The sequence below is a fragment of the Tiliqua scincoides genome, chromosome 5 (genome assembly GCF_035046505.1).
Source record: "Tiliqua scincoides isolate rTilSci1 chromosome 5, rTilSci1.hap2, whole genome shotgun sequence".
NCBI classification, from domain to species: Eukaryota; Metazoa; Chordata; class Lepidosauria; order Squamata; family Scincidae; genus Tiliqua; species Tiliqua scincoides.
This window is the reverse complement of record NC_089825.1, coordinates 99,155,422-99,173,650: the sequence shown is the minus strand read 5'-3', so window position 1 is coordinate 99,173,650 and position 18,229 is coordinate 99,155,422. Positions and strand designations below refer to the sequence as shown.

The window sequence follows — 18,229 nt, the reverse complement described above, 5'->3', positions numbered from 1 at the left end:
ATGACAGCATCTCCTAGCCTAGTATCCCCATAGCTTTCTTCAAATTCACATTTACTGGGCACATTCTCCCAACAGACAAGAGACTGGAGAAGCAGCAGCAGGAAGAACAGAAACAGCTACTGGGCTGCAGATGCATGTCTAACCCAGCTGCATCTGAACTTCTGCATCCTGAACTACAGCTCCAGCTACAATTACATCTTTGTGGCTGGCATCCTGATGGAACCTCTCAGGAACCTCACTCAGCAGTATGTGTGGTCACAGAGATGTCTCCCCAAAATGTTTTGCCAAAGAAGAGATGCTTGGTGATCTCTGTTCTTCCGTGGGGCACTGACACAGTTCAAAATATATCCACCTCCTTTTGAAATACGGATGTATTTCTAACCTACTGCTCAAGGAAGGAAATAACAGTACTCTGTATAATTACAGAGTACCTAAACATCTCCCTGATCATCTTTGTGAAATGAAAAACACAAATGTTTACAAAGATAAAACGGTATGCAATTTTGTGGAAGGGAGTCTGTACTGGGATCATGGTGAGATGTGGGTTGCCTTCGTTGTGATCCTCATTCAGATTTCACCCCTTTCCATAGATTAGTTGCTATATGTTTATTTTAATAGTATAATACTATTATAGCAGTATTTTTATTTATAGTTTAGTTTACCCCCACACCCGCAAATAAAGACACGAGATGCCCACCCCCTGGCGACCACCAGGAAGTGCTATCTAGCTGGGAGCATCCCGGGGAAGCCAACCATCGCAGGAGGCTTGGGAGAAGCATGCTCCCACCCTCCCTTGGCAGAGTGAGAGAAGAGGGACAGGCAGGGCAGCCTATCCCCTCCCAGCCACCTGGAACACCAAGAGGGCATCCCAACTGACCCCCTTGGGAAGGGGGAAAGACAAGGGGTCACCCAACCCTACTGGAGACATAGGGATTGGGGCCCGGATGCCAACAGTGACAACAAGAGATACCCAAAGGAGCAGCAGCCTGTCTACGCTGGACCAACGCTGGTACCCTCAACCTCAGTGGGGTAAAGACCAGATCTCTATGGCACTGGCATAGTTCATGCTAATTCCCCCAAAGAGATTTGTGAAGGAAACAAGGACACTGCTTGGGTTCTGGGAAAAGACTTTATTATAAACATGTACAAGTGGGATTCTGTGCTGTAACAGATCCAAATGAATGTTAAGACAGTGACCAGATTAAATCGGGCGTGCAGACCACTTTTTGCAGCTCCTCATCTTCCTTGCCACCCCCATCAGGCTTCCTTAACCGGTACTTTATTTATTATAACCGGTTTATTTATTACTGCTACCTCAGAGGCTCCGCCCCCTGGCCCAGCCCCGGGAATGGACTTCACAGTGTGCTTGCTTACTTTTTATGAGACGTGAAAGGCATTATGGGGTCATCATTCAGACCCGGCAAGCAGCAGGGCCCTTTCAGCTGGGAGGCAGGGAAGACTTAATGTTTTGGTTTTGCATTGAGAAGGAGGTGGAGGGAAGGCAGGTGGGCTCTCTTGTCCATCTCTAAAGGAACCAGTGATATTTGGAAGAAGGTTTTTTCCCTGGACGAGTGAGGGAAGAAGGCGGCGGGGGTGGTGGTGGTGGTAATTCACAGCCATCCAGGAGTAATGGCATGGCTGCAGCAGGCTCATTGAATGACTGATCACAATGAAACTACTTATGAGTAGAGCTGCAGAGGAGTGGGTCATACTGGTAAGCCTGCCTGCTCCTGCTTGTGACCCTCCTCCCTCGTGCCACTTCTGTCTGCGCACTCACAGTTTGCTCCACCCCCTCCCACTTTGTTTACAGATGGGATGGAGACATCAGGGGAGTATTAAATGCGAACTCCAACATTCACATAAACACACATCCTGGCAGCAGCTCCATTTTTGTCCACATAGCCACAGTTGACTTTTTTACCTAAAAACTTGGGACTTGAGTCTTTTGGAGTCCCCACAATGCTCTAGGCAAGTCAGAAAGTCTGCTTGTTCGGGCTCCTTTTTGAGTCAAGTTAAAGGGGGTGGAGACTCATAACTCGAGTCAAGTCAAGCTGCACTCGATTTGCCCATCTTTGCCTATGAAAACCATATTGGTCACCTGCTGTGTCACAATAACACATCATTGGTTCTTGGAACAATCAATCTCATTGGAAAGTTTTGAGTTCAGCAAATCCACCTTTTGTTACATAAGGCAGTTGTGTTTTCTTTTTGGGGGTTAAATGGCCCAATGTGTGATAGAATACAGATAATTCAAGGTGGCTTGTTTCATTTATGTTCGGCATACAATTACTATTCCTATATATAACATTCAAATCCCTTATAACACGATGCTATTATTCATAAATACGAAGAGTCGAAAAGGTTTCCAAAATGTCATCCACTAGTGGTTCCATCCCCCTGAGGGTGTCAGCCGATGCGGTACACACCTTCCACACCCCTTCATGATACCACAGATGGCATATTGCAGTTTTTCTCTTTCTGACCCAGTGACCGCACCAGTGCAGCAGTGTTGTGTGCTTATTCTGGTCTAATGCATCAACCTAGAGCTCATTATGACTATATGGCTGAGATCTAGATGATGAACATTGAAAGAAAAGGGCCTGTTATAAGTGTTCTGTGGTAAAAGTACTGAGAAGCAGCACTTTATAATGCTCTGAAGAAATTAAGTTATTGGATCATGACCAGAAATATCGAAGATTGGAAAAAAAACTCAGAAATACAGAAAATTTCCAATAGTTTGCACTACAAAGATTCCCTTCCTATACTCAGAAAAAGTGTTCTTCATGTGCAAGAAAGACTTCTTGGAGGAAGATTTTTCTCTTAGAAGATGGAAAACGTTAGGTTCTTTTGGTGACCCTGTGCTGCCTCAGTATCATGCTTTTATATGAAGTTTCTATTTCCTTGTTTCAACATTTTGACTTCTATGTTGTGTCTTTATCATGCATTATTAACATTCTCCTTGGATAGATACCAAGGAGATCCAACTATTACTTCTGAAATGATTTCTCATCCCACCGTGTATATTCCAAACCAAAGAATCTGGACTGAGTTAAAAATATGATATGCTGTGCTCTAGTATTCTTGCTGTATGGAAACATAGAAAGAGAGAAACATGCAAAACTATCATCTAGGAATTGGATTTAATTACTCTTTTTCTCTGTTAGCAGCTGCTTGGAGTTGAGAGCTGGATTTAGAACAATTACATAGCATTTAGGGAGAAAAATGCAAATCAGGAGGCCAGTGTTGGAGGCCAAGATGGCAAAGACCTCCACGGCCACCACGTCTTTCCCTTTGGTGCTCAGGTAAGCAGGAATGAAGGAGATCCACACACTGCAGAAGACCAGCATGCTGAAGGTGATGAATTTGGCTTCATTGAAAGTATCTGGCAGCTTTTGGGCAAAGAAAGCAACAGTGAAACTGGAGACGGCCTGAAAACCAATGTATCCCAGGACAGAATGGAACATGAAGATTGACCCTTCATTACACTCCACTATGATGTGCTCTGTCTGGGAGTGCATGTCAACATTTGGAAAAGGAGGAGAGGTGGACAGCCATACAGTGCAAATCCCCACTTGAATGAGGGAACAGGAAAGGACGATGGAGTGGGCCACTTTTTTCCCCAGCCATTTCCTCGTCCTGTTCCCTGGCTGGGTGGCCATGAAGGCCAGGACCACAGTGATGGTTTTAGCCAAAACAGAAGAAATTGCCACAGAGAAACTGATGCCAAAAGCTGATTGTCGGAGAAGGCAGGACACTTTGCTAGGTTTTCCGAGGAAGAGAAGGGAGGAAAGGTAGCAAAGCAGGATGGAGGTGAGAAGAATGCAGGTGAGGTTTTGATTGTTGGCTTTGACAATGGGAGTGTTCCAGTTCTTTAAAAAGATCAGTATCACCAAAATGGTCATTGCTGTAAAGGAAAAAGTGATGGAAACCAAACTGATTCCTAAGGGCTCATTGTAGTTCAAGAAGGCCATGTGTTTGGGGATACATTGATCTTGGTTCTTGTTTGGGTACTCATCTTCTGGGCATATGACATAATGGACTGCATCTGAAGAGGACAAAGAGAGTGTTAGTAACTCAATTAAGTCTTAAGAATGATGGGATGATGGAAGCATATGTTGGACAAGAATTCCTCATTTTCCTTTTGAGCACTTCATTGCTTAGGGACAGGGGGATGACCAAATGCAGCAAGGAATAGGCATCTTTGGGATTAATGTGATGGAATGCCTCTGAAGTCCTTCAAGTTGCCTCCCTTGTTGCAGCTGTAATCAGTGTTCCCTTTAAGAAGCAGTGCATCATAAATTAAGTGTCTGGAGAAGAGCAGGCCAATACAAAGGTATATGTTATGGTTTTAGGGTGGACTAATATTTGCAAATATTTCCTGCAAAATCTGTGCACTGCCACTTACCTGTCTGGTTAGACATCATGTCGTCTGGACACAGAGTACAATCATAGCAACAGATTGCTTCCCCCTCTCGAACCGTCTTGCTGTGTCCAACACGGCAGCTCTCAACACAGGTTGAACCAGGCGGATTCTAAGAAGAAATAATGGAAAGAAGTGCTGAAGCAAATATTTGATGTCCACCACCAACACCATCCTTCTCTTTCAGTGCACTTCAGCTTATCAAGACCATATGCTCAACTCGATCCTGACCAGCAACAGAGAACTCCCCTGTTGCCAGCAACGTGATGAAGACTGCTGTGCTGTTTGATTTCAGGGAGAGTTCTACACTCACATTTCAGTGGAGAGTTTTCTTTTTCCTACTGAGGCTCAAAAGAGCTCAGGGCAGAGCCAAAATGATACAGGAAATACATCAGTATTAGGTTTTATTCCCAGTGTGCCCTTCTGCTTGCAGAAATCCTAGCATGCTTTTATTTCGTCAGGGAATTGGCCCATCGCACTGGCATTCCTGGCGCCTGTGCTGCCCGAGGCTAGGACCACAGAATACTGCCTGCCCAGTGGTTGCTACCCCTTACCATCGTGTGGCCTCCTCTGGCTTTCCAGAGGCCTTCAAGTGCTTTTATACATTACTTCCAGTTTTTGTCAGAAAATCAGAAGTGACAGTTTGAAGGGTTTTTAAGAAGGCCTTCCCAGAGTCCAGAGGGCAACCAAAAATGGCGGTTGGGAGGCGTGGATGTAGTGAGGGTGTGGATGGCAGCTAACTGTGGTTCAGGATTGATTAGGTTGTTCACAAACCAATTTCAGGTGTGTCCCCATTCACTTCACTTCATTTTAAATATATTAGACTTGATACTACCATGGTAGGAATGTTGGGAAATGTGACAGATCTGACATGTGCAACCTCCACAGCCCCCAGAATGCCTCCAGAGCGCGGCCAAAAACAGTGGTGAGGGGGCATGTATGGCAGCAGGGGTGTGGATGGTGGCATGGGGGTTGGCTGGCTCCCAGGGGTGGCGCCCATGGCATTTTACCTCCTCCCCAGGTATGCCAGTGCCCAACAGCAATTCGATTCTGATGGGTTAGCGTCTATGAATAAAAAATAGCAACATAAGTAGAAGCTCTTTTAATGTCCCCCAATATGGCCATCCTTCTTTTTCCAGTAGGATTCAGTGCATTAAAAGATGGGGCCCACCTCAAAACCCAGCTATCTATTTGATATTTATCTCACTGTTTATCTCAATGTACATATTTGGTTAATCAACATGACATGTATGTGCCTTGCAAATATGTTTAAAATAGTTTTATTCTGTGTCCATAGAGGAATGATCCAGTATGGGTTTAGATTAAAGTGGATTAGGATATTTAACATTAGGCATGGGTACTAATGGTGTACTTATAGCATTCCTACAAGACCTGAACAATATTGGCAGGGGTGGGCCATGGGCAGAGAGGAAGATAATGGGGCACTACAGGGGAGGAACCGGGGTGTGTCAGGGAAGGAAGGGGTTGATCTGATGGCAGTCATGCATTTCGGAAGCGATCCCCTATTTTTCAACCTGCTCCACTGTCTGGGGCTTATACCAATTGTATAGCTGGCATAGGTAAGAGGAGACCCATAAGCTGTCAGGCAGAGGCAAGGGGAAAATATGATCCCTTACATCTCAAAGGTCTCTCACTCATACCTCCACCACTTTATGCAGTGCATGTCTCCAGGTATGTTCAGATGCTCAGGAATGCTTGGGTGGGGTGGGTAAAATCATGTTCCCAGGCAAATGAGGAGGTCACCTTGCTGAAGGATTTTAGCCCTACCTGCTTAAATCTGCTATTCCACACAACGACGTCATGATGGATGGTAAACTCTTGACTTGGAGACATCTTTCCAACTTGAATCTTAAGGAAGGATTTATTGGGGAAAGTGACCCAGTTGATAACATCAAGTTCAGATGACATTTCCTCCTGGGCAAACCAGACTTCATGGCCAGCACCATTGTTAAAGTGGACATTTTTCAGAAAAGCGTGCATCTAGATTGGACAAAAATGGAAAACAGAAAACAATTGATACATTCTTATTGTACAATTGTATTGTATCAAACCCCCAGTCAAAAAAAAGATACCTGTAAACCTGAGATATACAAGGTACAAGAACATTTTATTCATTCATTAAAAACAGAATAGGCTTGGCAGATCTTCCTCATCTTCCTCTCCTCTCAGGTCACCATCATATCCAACATTTCCATATCTAAGGGCCCAGTCCTATCCAACTTTCTCGCACTGATGCAGCTATGCCAATGGGGCATGCACTAAATCCTGCAGTGTGGGGGTAATCGCAGAGGCCTAGGAGCTACACTGCAGCTGCATTGGTGATAGAAAGCTGAATTGGTTGAGCCTTATTGAAGTATATAATTTGTTCCCCTACTCAAAGGTTTCCAGGGAGCTTTGTGTTAACAATGCTAGTGGCTGGTTTTCACAATTAAATAAATATTTATATTCCACCTTTCTTTCATTTTGCAACTTAAAGCATTGCATCTGGGCTAGGATAACCAGTTTGTCTGTCTTCAAAGTCCTGCAAGATCCAGATCTGCTTAGCTTCAGCAGTGTGTCCACCCCATGTGCCCAGGGACATGATTTCACCCACACCACCCATTCCATCCACAGCAATTTCATTTAGAAGAACTTTTCATTCTGCTCAGTAGCAAGTTTCTTCCTACTAAGTGTGGTTGGAATTACATCATACATAACCATTTCGTTACAGTGAGGAATATACCTGCCACGCTTCAAAGTTCAACAGTTTGGATGTGTCTCTGTTCAGCATTGTTTTTGGTCTGGGCAAAAACATGGCATTTAAAGCATGCGCTACAGCATAGAGAGCATTGTAAATGTGGTAGCTCTGATCACTCATCTCCATCTCAAACAGAGACTGAGGCAGGCTCTCCAGTTTCTCCGCTCCTGTACAGTGTTTACAGGTTTTAAATTTCCCATCATGGCAACACCTGAATGCATATTTGTAGAAAATGCAGAGAAAAAGTGTGAGTGACTTATCAGGCTTTAGAGTCTGAAGGAAGTACTGGAATCCTGGCACGGGCCTTGTGGAGGTTGTGAAAGACAAAGTCCCATGGAATGTTTTTGCACAGAAGCCCTCAATGTATAGATTCAGACACCTTTATTAGGCATTATTGAGCATACAACAACAACAAAAAACATACAAAAGTGCACAAGCATAACATAGCAAACTACAAATATCACCTATAACCGAACACTTCAGAGAGTAGGGGCACGCTTCAGATTAGTCGCCACGATTTGTGAGATAAATTTAGCTATCTGAGAAACAATGTCAAAATCAGTGGAGGCTAATAAAAATTGCAATCTAGCAAAATCCACAGCAAGGGTGTTAAGGTGAAATTGAAGGGCCAGACATTTCCTTCTGGCCTCATTGTGAAGCGGACAATGAAGAAGAAGGTGGTCTAACGTTTCTACAGCCCACTGAGGACAGGGACAAATTCTTTCCTGGAAAGGAATGCCATTAAATCTACCCCAAAGAACAGAAGATGGAATAGAATTACAACGGGCCATAGAAAAGGCCCTTCTAATCTTTGGGCATTCCAAAATATAGAGATAATTGGGAATTTCGCCTACTTTAACTGGTAAGTGATAAAATAAAGGTGAACAAGTTTTATTGGCTGCAGATAAAATATTGGAGGAGTGAATATCCAGGAGTCTCCCTTTAATGAGCCTAAAAGCCTCGGCTTGGGGCAAATGACCAAGTAAGTCAGGCTCAACTCCCAATTGTTTTATTTTTGCACTCCAAAGTTTATCAGAGAAGTAAGGGTCAACAAGGAGGTGATATAAAAGAGTGTTAGGGTCAGAATTATAGAATATTTTGAGCCAAAATTTAATCGCTCTAATCCACGCAAGTGTTTCAAGTTGGATTTGGCCTGATTCAAGACAGAGCACCGCATAAGACACACACCGGGGCAAACCCAGTGTGCTTCTTAAGAAAGTTGATTGAATCTGCTCTAGTGAATTATTGAATGACCCAATCCAAAGTGGAACCCCATATAATAATTGGGGGGAGCATTTCGCATTGAAGGCCTTCAACGCCGCCGGAATAAACTTGCCACCTTTACTGTGAAAGAAGCTGACAATGGCTTGTGAAGAGGCTTTAGCAAGAGAACGAGCCATATAACAATGGGACGTCCATGCTAAATTGTACGCAAAAAGAATGCCCAAATATTTAAATGTTTTAACCTGTTCTATAATTTGGCCATTGAATCTCCAAACACTTGGACTCCAAGATCTTCCAAAAACTATAATTTTAGATTTGGTATAGTTAATTTGTAACTTGTCAGCACAAAAAAATTCTATACACTTACCGATCAGACGTTTGAGACCCAGGCTAGAACGGGATAAAATGACCGCATCATCAGCGTAAAGTAAAATTGGAACCTGCAAATCCCCCAACCTAGGGGGGTGACCGTCAACAATAGCCAGGGAAGGAGCCAGGTCATTTAAAAAAAGATTAAACAGTATGGGAGCCAGCACACAGCCTTGCTTCACCCCCTTGTTGGTAGGTAATTCATCAGTATAGTTGCCTCCTGGGGTGTATCTGACCTGGGCAGATGTGTTGGAATATAGGCCCCGAATAAGAGCAAGTAGTTTAGAATCTAGCCCCATACTAGCTAGTTTTGTCCATAAGAGATTTCTATTCACATTGTCAAAAGCCCCTTTAAGGTCCAAAAATGCGACAAAAAGTTTTGATTTCATTTGAATAGAATACTTTTGTACTAGATGTTGAAGAATAAGGGCATGGTCCATAGTGGATTGCCCCTGTCTAAAGCCTATTTGTTCTATACCCATGATATTAGAATGGGTAATCCATTGGGTAAGGCGCTGAAGAAGAAATTTAGCGTACAACTTACCAACTACAGAGATAAGACTAATGGGTCTGTAGTTATCCGGCTTACTAGGGTCGCCTTTTTTAAAAATGGGAATCACTATGGCTTTAAGCCAAACTTTAGGGAAACAACCAGAAGCATTAATGGATGAAAAAAGCGGGGCGAGAATAGATGTCCAGAACGAAGGATCTTCTTTGAGCCAGATGGTAGGAATGGCATCAGGCCCCGGAGCCTTGCCCGACTTTAAGGCTACAATTAAATCAAGGATTTCCTCTTCCGATACGTCGGGCCAAGCCTCAAAATTAGAGAAAGAAATCTCTGGGCCCCCATTGCGGACATTTCTTGTTTTTAATGTTTATTTACCCCCTTGTCAAAATAGTTCACAGAGGGAGCAAGCTTGGAATTTTCTTTCAGAACAATGTAATGCGATGACTAGTATTTTTCCCAATGCTATAGTAATTCTTGGCGCAGATTTTAACTCAAGAGTTGGGGTTGGTAATGAGATTTTTCTTAAGATGGCTTGTGAGGACTGTGAACCTTTTTTATCTACTCATGGACACTTAGTGAGATTTTCTAAAGACACCAGTTTTAATGCTGCCGGGTTTTTTCTGGCAAATTTTAGTCTCCAGTTTAATTTGATTTGGCTTAATGGCCTATGTAATTTTTCTGGGGCTTCGGAATTTACCTATGTTTCCCCAGCAGGTACCAGTGTCATTGATTATGTTTTAATCTCAGCTTCTTTTTTGCCTTTTGTTTCTACTTTTAAAGTTGATGATTTTAAATTGAGTGACCATCTGCCTCTATGTACTGTTTTTAACGTAGGTCTACCTTGTATTGAGCCTCCTTTGTGTGATAGGGATAGTTCTATTCGTTTGGCTAAAATTAGATGGAATGACTCCACTCTTTCTGAAATTCAATTATTGTTGAACAACTCGAGTGGTAAGATTTTATGGGAACATGTTCTGACTTTAACAGAACCTGAACTTATTGTGTCTGCCTTTGAATCCTTAATGAACTATGTTCATGTTAATATTGCCAACTCTTCGGCCGTGACTGAGGCTAAAGGCAGACCCAATAATGATAACCCAGGATGGTATGATCAGGACTGCAAACGTGCTAAGGCCCATGCCAGGGTGTGTTTTGGGAACTTTAGAGCCAGCAATTCTAAGGATGATTTAAAAACTTATTTTACAGCCCTTGCTTTCCTAAAGGATCTGACTCAGTCCAAGCGACATGAGTTTATTAAAAAGTCCTGGGGAAGATTGATTCAAGCCACAATTAGCAATAACCATAAGTTATTCTGGGACATTGTCGCTAGAGCCTCCAATAAAGGTATAGGTAAGCCTAATTTGATCTCTAATCACATGTGGCGCCAACATTTTTCGGATCTTTTTTATGATCCAGCGGATGTCTGCAATGGGGGCCCTCAATGTCAATAGCGCTGGTGAAATCCCACTGAGGTGGTGTGATCCAAATCTTCCCTATATGGGATTTATACAAAAATTCAGCAATATATGAAACGATGGCTAGTGGTCCCAGAGACTGAGAGTCCCCACTGACAATAACAACCTTGGCTGTCATCGATAAAAGTGTGGAGCGTATATCTAATATAGTTTGTAAGTATGTATTTTGAGTGTGTTCTTCCAAATTAAGATTCTTGGCAACGCCAGTCCTTTCTAAGAAGGCAACACAAATGCTGTTCCGGGCCATCAATGGTGTCAGCCTCTGCAGGAAGCCTTCTCCACTATCATCGTCTGAAACAATGAGACCAATCCATGTCCATTGAAAATGCAGTAGTAGCTGGACTATGCCGGTGTGCAGAGTACCTTCCCTTATTGTCATCCAGTATATAAAAGGAAAATTATTTCTTGTGACTGGTGTCTCATACGTTCCATAGGTAATCTAATGGGAGAACACATGGCTCATAACAGCTTTGAAAATTGACCACCGTTTTCCAAACCACAGTGTTTATTACCATCTAGACTTTTGCTTTTTGATGATATACTAAGTATACTAAACAATGTATCTTTGTAGACATTCCCATCAATAAAATATAGTAAGTCTGCAATCCTATACACACTTTCCTGGGAGGAAGCCCCATAGAACACAATGAAACTTTCTTTTGAGTAGACATGTATAAGGTTGTACTCTAAATGAGTTTCCTTGGGAGCACACATTTCCTTTAACCAACACTTAATGTCATGAAATGGGTAATGTATTTGATTCAGACCAAGCTATTGTTTTATCGAGCTTCAAGTTTCCATTTTTTCAAAGAATAAAATCACTTCTATGGTTTATATCCCCAGAATATGAGACATGACTAAGCAGTATTGAAATCAATGCGTCCAGATTGGCGTGCTTAAGAACAGTGTATATAACTGGCTGTATTTATGACGCATTTTCTTGGGATACAAACCTGGGTGCTATTTCCTGAAAAGCATATTTAGGGCAGGAGGTCTGGCTCAGTGGCAGAGCTGCTGCCTTGTATGCCTGAAGATCTGGGTACACCAATTCTAAACAACCAGAAGTATCTGAGAGCTGTCGACATGCTGATAACGAGTTGACCATCAGTGGCATAGAGGAATTGCTATCAAGTTGGATGGGAAGTGAAGCAGCCAGAGGGAGGCCAGACTGGGAAGGAATTCAGCTGTAATGAGGCTTTCTATGAAAGATTAGAACTATTCTATTATAAAAATTCCTATGGGGGTTTAGAAAGCCTTACTATGCAAACTGTCTTGAATTAAAGTCTGAGGGGAAATCTGTTGACTAAGAAAGGCAGTATATAAATATTATTATTATTATTATTATTATTATTATTATTATTATTATTATTATTATTATTATTTAGAGCTTGAGGTCTGTCTGCCTACATCTGGTCTCCTGGTAAGTCATTTTATATCCTATACAACTGAGATCTCAAAGACCTCCTCAAATGGTTATTTCATCTCAATAAACGATTTACTTGTTGCATTGCATTGCCCCTTTGCAATTCATTTCAAGCTAAAAAAAGGGCATTCACTGATAAAGTTCCAAATAATATAAGTGAAGAGCAGTTTTATACCACCCACTCAAGCATCTGAATGTTCATACCTGTGGAAACTTGTAGTGGCTAAGAATGTTGGCCATTTGGATGACATACTCTACCATGAATCCCCCAATGACAGACAAGACATCACTTTTCTTATCACACTTGTAATTGGGCACATTCCTTTACTGTTTGAAAAGTAGATCCAGGATGGACTTATATGTGGCCATTCCTTCAAAAAAGTTGTCATAGATTTTAAAACCCAAGGTCACGTTGGGCAAGAGGTTGGGATTCCTGTTGATCTCATGAATGGCAAAAATGAAGGCCAGGACATGCTGATAATGTTTGTACTCTATTCTGCAATTAGATTGACATTGAGGCAGAAATAAGGTCTATCATAAAAACATAGGAGCATACAAAGAGCCTGCTGGATCAGGCCATAGACCCATCAAGTCCAGCTTCCTGTATCTCACAGTGGCCTACCAGATGCCTCAGGGAGCACACAAGACACACCCGCCTTGGGTGCCCTTTGGGGAGAAAGGCGGATTACAAGTCCAATAAATAATAAATAATAATAATAAATAAGACAACAGGAGACCTGCATCTTGGTGCCCTGCCTTGTATCTCATGTGAATCACATGTACATGTACAGTAATTCCATCTGCAATAGCATTTCCTTGAGGGCAGTTTTACTACACTGTAGTTCATCCTGGGCATGACTGACAGCTGTTGTCATTGTGAGCAGTGTATTCTGGCCAATCAGTGTCAAGAACAATGTCATTTTTAGTGCTGAATCACACAGCACTCGATTTTAGGGGACAGTGACTCCCGTGCTATTGGATATACGCTGGTACAGTGAAAAGTTCATTCCAAGTATGAATAGAAAAGGAAACAAAACTAAAGAGGTGTAAGGAAGAGGAGTGCAGGAATGACATTGTTCATCTGACCAGAACAAAATGTTTAGGTAAGGGAACATTTCTTCCATTGTCCTGAAGCAAGTCTTAGCTGCTGCAGTGGATCTACTTAGACCTGTGCCAGTGATTTTGCTGGTGTAAGTCAAAGTGGACATATGTAGGTAGTTTGTGACCAGGAAAGGGGTAGGATATAAACAGAGCTGCTTTCAATGATATCCGTTCTCTTCCCAGCCATGGCACAGCCCCAACCCCACCCTGTTCTTCCCAATAAGCTGCACCTGTTGAAATTCCATCCCAGTGCAGTTGTTTGATCCGTAGTCTTCACATTTCAAATAGCATGATGGGTACCAAACAAGAAATAACTTACGTGAAATTGCCTTTTTTCATTGTTGGTAGTCTCTGAAAATTGATTGCAGTGTGTACAGGACATATAAGAGATAGAACCCCAAGAATGACAACATCTCCTAGCCTAGTATCCCCATAGCTTCCTTCAAATTCACATTCACTGGGCACATTCTCCCAACAGACAAGAGAAGGGAGAAGCAGCAGCAGGAAGAACAGAAACAGCCACAGGGCTGCAAATGCATGTCTAACCCAGTTGCATCTGAATGTCTGCATCCTGAACTACAGTTCCAGCTACAATGATATCTCTATGGCAGGCACTTTGAAAGAGCCTCACTCAGGAGCCACATGGAAGCAGCATATGTGCTCACAGCGATTCCTCCTAAAATATTTCTCCAAAGAAGAGATGCTTGGTGATCTCTGTTCCACCCTGGGGCACTCATACAGTTCAGGATATATCCAACTCCTTTTGAAATATGGATGTATTTCTTACCAACTGCACAAGGAAGGAAATGACAGTATTCTGGATAATTACAGAGTACCTAAACATCTCCCTGATTGTCTTTGTGAAATGAAAAACATACATGTTTATGAAGATCAAACGGTATGCAATTTTACGGAGCGCAGTCTGTACTTAGATCATGGTGAGATGTGAGATGTGTATTGCCTTTGCTGTGATTCCAGTTCAGATTTCACCCCACATTACAGATCAGCTACTCTATGGTAAATAAAACTGTTAAGGGAATGTTACACAGGTGGGCCAAATCATATTATACATGGTGTACACATAAAACATGGTGTTTTTTTCAATAGCGGTGGGGCAACATTTAACAAAGCAGAATAATGGTGGAGGGTGGGGTGGGGGCTTTAGGATTTTAGGACATATGGTTACACTTCCCATCATGCCCCTATGTAAAAATTTAAACAGAAAGAAGCACCAAATGGTTTGTCAAGGCAAACATCGTTCTGTTTCAAATCGTGCAGCAGTTCCCAAACTGTGAGTCTGAAACCCACCAGTGGGACATGACCCCATTTTTGTTCGGTTGCAAAACTAACAGGGCAGATTGTTCATTAAGGGTTAAACAAACTGCAAATTGGGGGGGGGGGGTACTGGTGCCCAACCACCATTATAGCCACACACCTTAGTGTTTATAAATCAGACAGCAGCCTCTAGGGCCTGTAAAAAGTTTGCAACCACTGGAATATTGTATAGCAGTGAGATCAGGAGTAAGCCAGAGCAAAGTTCTAAAGAACTGTGGCCACATCCTCAAAGTTCTGCTCCAATTGCCAGGTCCTCCAACTGCTCTTTTACTTATTAAAAAAATGAAAAAAGAAGGCAAAGCAGCCACCCCATGCTATGACTTTAGTGGTATATATTATTTACTCTGGCACTGACTCGGGTCTGAGGCCACTGACTCGGAAACGAGTCCCCACGCGGGCAGAATCAAGTGTCTCTGTCTGGGTGTGCTTGCTTACTTTTTTTGAGGCATGAAAGGCATTGTGGGGCCATCATTCAGACCAGGTAAGCAGCAGGGCCCTTCCAGCCAGAGGCAAGGAAGACTGAATGTCTTGGTTTTGCATTGAGAAGGAGCTGGGGGGAGGCAGGTGGGCTCTCTTGTCCATCTCTAAAGGAACCAGTGATAATTGGAAGAAGTTTTTTTTTTCCCTGGATGAGTGAGGGAAGAAGACGGCAGGGGTGGTGGGGGTGGTAATTCATAGCCATCCAGGAGTCATGGCGTGGTTTCAGCAGGCTCATTGAATGTCTGGTCATAATGAAAATACTTATGAGTAGAGCTGCAAAGGAGTGGGTCATACTGGTAAGCCTGCCCGCTTCTGCATGTGACCCTCCTCCCTCGTGCCACTTCTGTCTGCGCACTCAGTTTGCTCCACTCCTCCCACCTTGTTTACATATATGATGGGGACATCAGGGGAGTATTAAATGAGAATTCCAACATATACACACATCCTGGCAGCAGCTTCATTTTTGTCCACAGATCTGGAGTTTAGCCTTCTGTGAGCATTCTGTGGATATTTTTTTTTTTAATATTGATTATGGAAGACCAAAAAATGCTGGATGGAAGTTTGCAGAAGTACATTCAAAGACTAATGAGTGAATCCATGCAACTGGACTTTGGTGCCTTCTCAGGTTTTGTATTGGTGGATTCAGCTAAGACGTTGAGCTCCACAATCCTACAGTGTTTTAGGTAGTTGACTTTTCCAAATCTATAAACTAAGACTCTGTAAAATCCAGGCATGCATGACATTTACAGTACCACATTGTCGAATTTCTTAGGCTGCCATGACAGCAGTCAAAGCACTGATAGATGCCTCTAGCAAGGTCCATGCTTGGTTATGACAAAGTTCACTCACTTCACTTCAAACTTGAACTCTTGGACAGATGTTTTTGGGTGTTGCCCTCTGCTTTATGACTGGGGCAGAGAGGAAGGGTCAATTACAAGGACATTCTAGATGTGGGTTGCTGTGATTGCATAGTTTATTATTATTATTATTATTATTATTATTATTATTATTATTATTATTATTATTATTATTATTGTGATTGCATAATTATTATTGAATCTGTGGTCTATCTGTGTGTTTTAGTACATGTTAATCCTTTCTAACTCAAGCGGTAAGGCAGAATAAGGATAGGTCACTGTTATAATCATCTCCTTACATTGCAATTGCAACTGATGTGCATGAAATTTTCCAGTTGCAACTGAGCCCATTTTTTCCACATTGTTTTGCATGATTTTCAAGACCTACTTTCAACTCCTAGCAGTAGCAGATCTGCCTAAACGGGGCAAATGCCCCAGGTACAGCGCCCATGTATTTCCCTTTGGTGCTCAAGTAGGTGGGAATGAATGAGATCCACACACTGCAGAACGTCAGCATACTAAAAGTGACCAGCTTGGCATCATTGAAAACACCAGGTATGATTTACTCTGGCAAGGTACTTGAGTCCAGGCCACTGACTTCGAAACGAGTCCCCACGCGGGCAGAATCAAGTGTCTCTGTCTGGGTGTGCTTGCTTACTTTTTTTGAGGCATGAAAGGCATTGTGGGGCCATCATTCAGACCGGGCAAGCAGCAGGGCCCTTCCAGCCAGAGGCAAGGAAGACTGAATGTCTTGGTTTTGCATTGAGAAGGGGCGGGGAGGCGGGTGAGCTCTCTTGTCCATCTCTAAAGGAACCAGTGATAATTGGAAGAAGGTTTTTCCCCTGGAAAAGGGGGAAGAAAGCTGCGTGGGTGGTGGTAATTCATAGCCATCCAGGAGTCATGGCATGGTTTCAGCAGGCTCATTGAATGTCTGGTCATAATGAAACTACTTATGAGTAGAGCTGCAAAGGAGTGGGTCATACTGGTAAGCCTGCCCGCTGCTGCATGTGACCCTCCTCCCTCGTGCCACTTCTGTCTGCGCACTCACAGTTTGCTCTACTCCTCCCACCTTGTTTACAGATATGATGAGGACATCAGTGGAGTATTAAATGAGAATTCCAACATATACACACACCCTGGCAGCAGCTTCATTTTTGTCCACAGATCTGGAGTTTAGCCTTCTGTGAGCATTCTGTGGATTTTTTTTTTTTAATACTGATTATGGAAGACAGAAAAATGCTAGATGGAAGTTTGCAGAAGTACATTCAAAGACTAATGAGTGAATCCATGCAACTGGACTTTGGTGCCTTCTCAGGTTTTGTATTGGTGGATTCAGCTAAGACGTTGAGCTCCACAATCCTACAGTGTTTTAGGTAGTTGACTTTTCCAAATCTATAAACTAAGACTCTGTAAAACCCAGGCATGCATGACATTTACAGTACCACATTGTCGAATTTCTTAGGCTGCCATGACAGCAGTCAAAGCACTGATAGAAGCCTCTAGCAAGGTCCATGCTTGGTTATGACAAAGTTCACTCACTTCACTTCAAACTTGAACTCTTGGACAGATGTTTTTGGGTGTTGACCTACTTTCAACTCCTAGCAGTAGCAGATCTGCCTAAAAGGGGCAAATGCCCCAGGTACAGCGACCATGTATTTCCCTTTGGTGCTTAAGTAGGTGGGAATGAATGAGATCCACACACTGCAGAACGTCAGCATACTAAAAGTGACCAGCTTGGCATCATTGAAAACATCAGGTATTATTTACTCTGGCTCTGTACTTGAGTCCAGGCCACTGACTTGAAAATGAGTCCCCACGCATGCAGAATTGAGTCTGCCTTGAGTCTGCAGGGAAATTCCAGCCAGGAGACAGGGAAGGGTTAATGTTTTGGTTTTGCACTGAGAAGCGGGGGAGGTAGGAGCAGGCTTTCTTGTCCATCTCTGAAGGAACTGGTAATCATTGGATGGTTTTTCCCCTAACAAGTATGGGAAGGGTAGTTGGCCCAAGTTGGCCAAGGGTAGTGGTGGTTGATAGTCATCCAGAAGAAATGGCATGGTTTCAGCAGACTCATTGAATGACTGGCCACAGTGGAACTACTTCTGAGTCAAGCTGCAAAGGAGTGGGTCGTACTGGTAAACCTGCCAGCTGCTGCATGTGACCCTCCTGCCTCTCACCGCTTCTGTCCCCACTCTCACACAGTTTGTTCCACCCCCTCCCACCTTGTTTACAGATGGGATGGGGATACCAGGGGAGTAGCAAATGAGAACTCCAACATACAC

General features: G+C 43.0%; 1 protein-coding gene across 1 annotated transcript; it reads right to left on the bottom strand.

Annotated features, from left to right (window-relative positions):
- Window positions 1–3,140: 3,140 nt before the first annotated feature.
- LOC136652560 (vomeronasal type-2 receptor 26-like) lies at window positions 3,141–10,872 on the bottom strand. The gene is made up of 6 exons (XM_066629497.1): window positions 10,669–10,872; window positions 8,770–8,792; window positions 7,164–7,389; window positions 6,209–6,421; window positions 4,406–4,532; window positions 3,141–4,045 (listed from the first exon to the last, which is right to left on the bottom strand). The coding sequence occupies exons 1-6, from the start codon at window positions 10,870–10,872 to the stop codon at window positions 3,141–3,143; spliced, it is 1,698 nt and encodes a 565-aa protein (XP_066485594.1).
- Window positions 10,873–18,229: the final 7,357 nt, after the last annotated feature.

What these genes read in the sequence shown, in the direction of transcription:
- LOC136652560 (XM_066629497.1), bottom strand. Translation starts at nt 10,872, where the DNA reads ATGACAGCCAAGGTTGTTATTGTCAGTGGGGACTCTCAGTCTCTGGGA. An exon ending in ATAAAAAAGATCCGAAAAAT is followed by an intron (nt 8,793 to 10,668) that starts GTTGGCGCCACA and finishes ATCCCGTTCTAG; the next exon opens with CCTGGGTCTCAAACGTCTGA. An exon ending in TGAACTTTGAAGCGTGGCAG is followed by an intron (nt 6,422 to 7,163) that starts GTATATTCCTCA and finishes TGTCCAATCTAG; the next exon opens with ATGCACGCTTTTCTGAAAAA.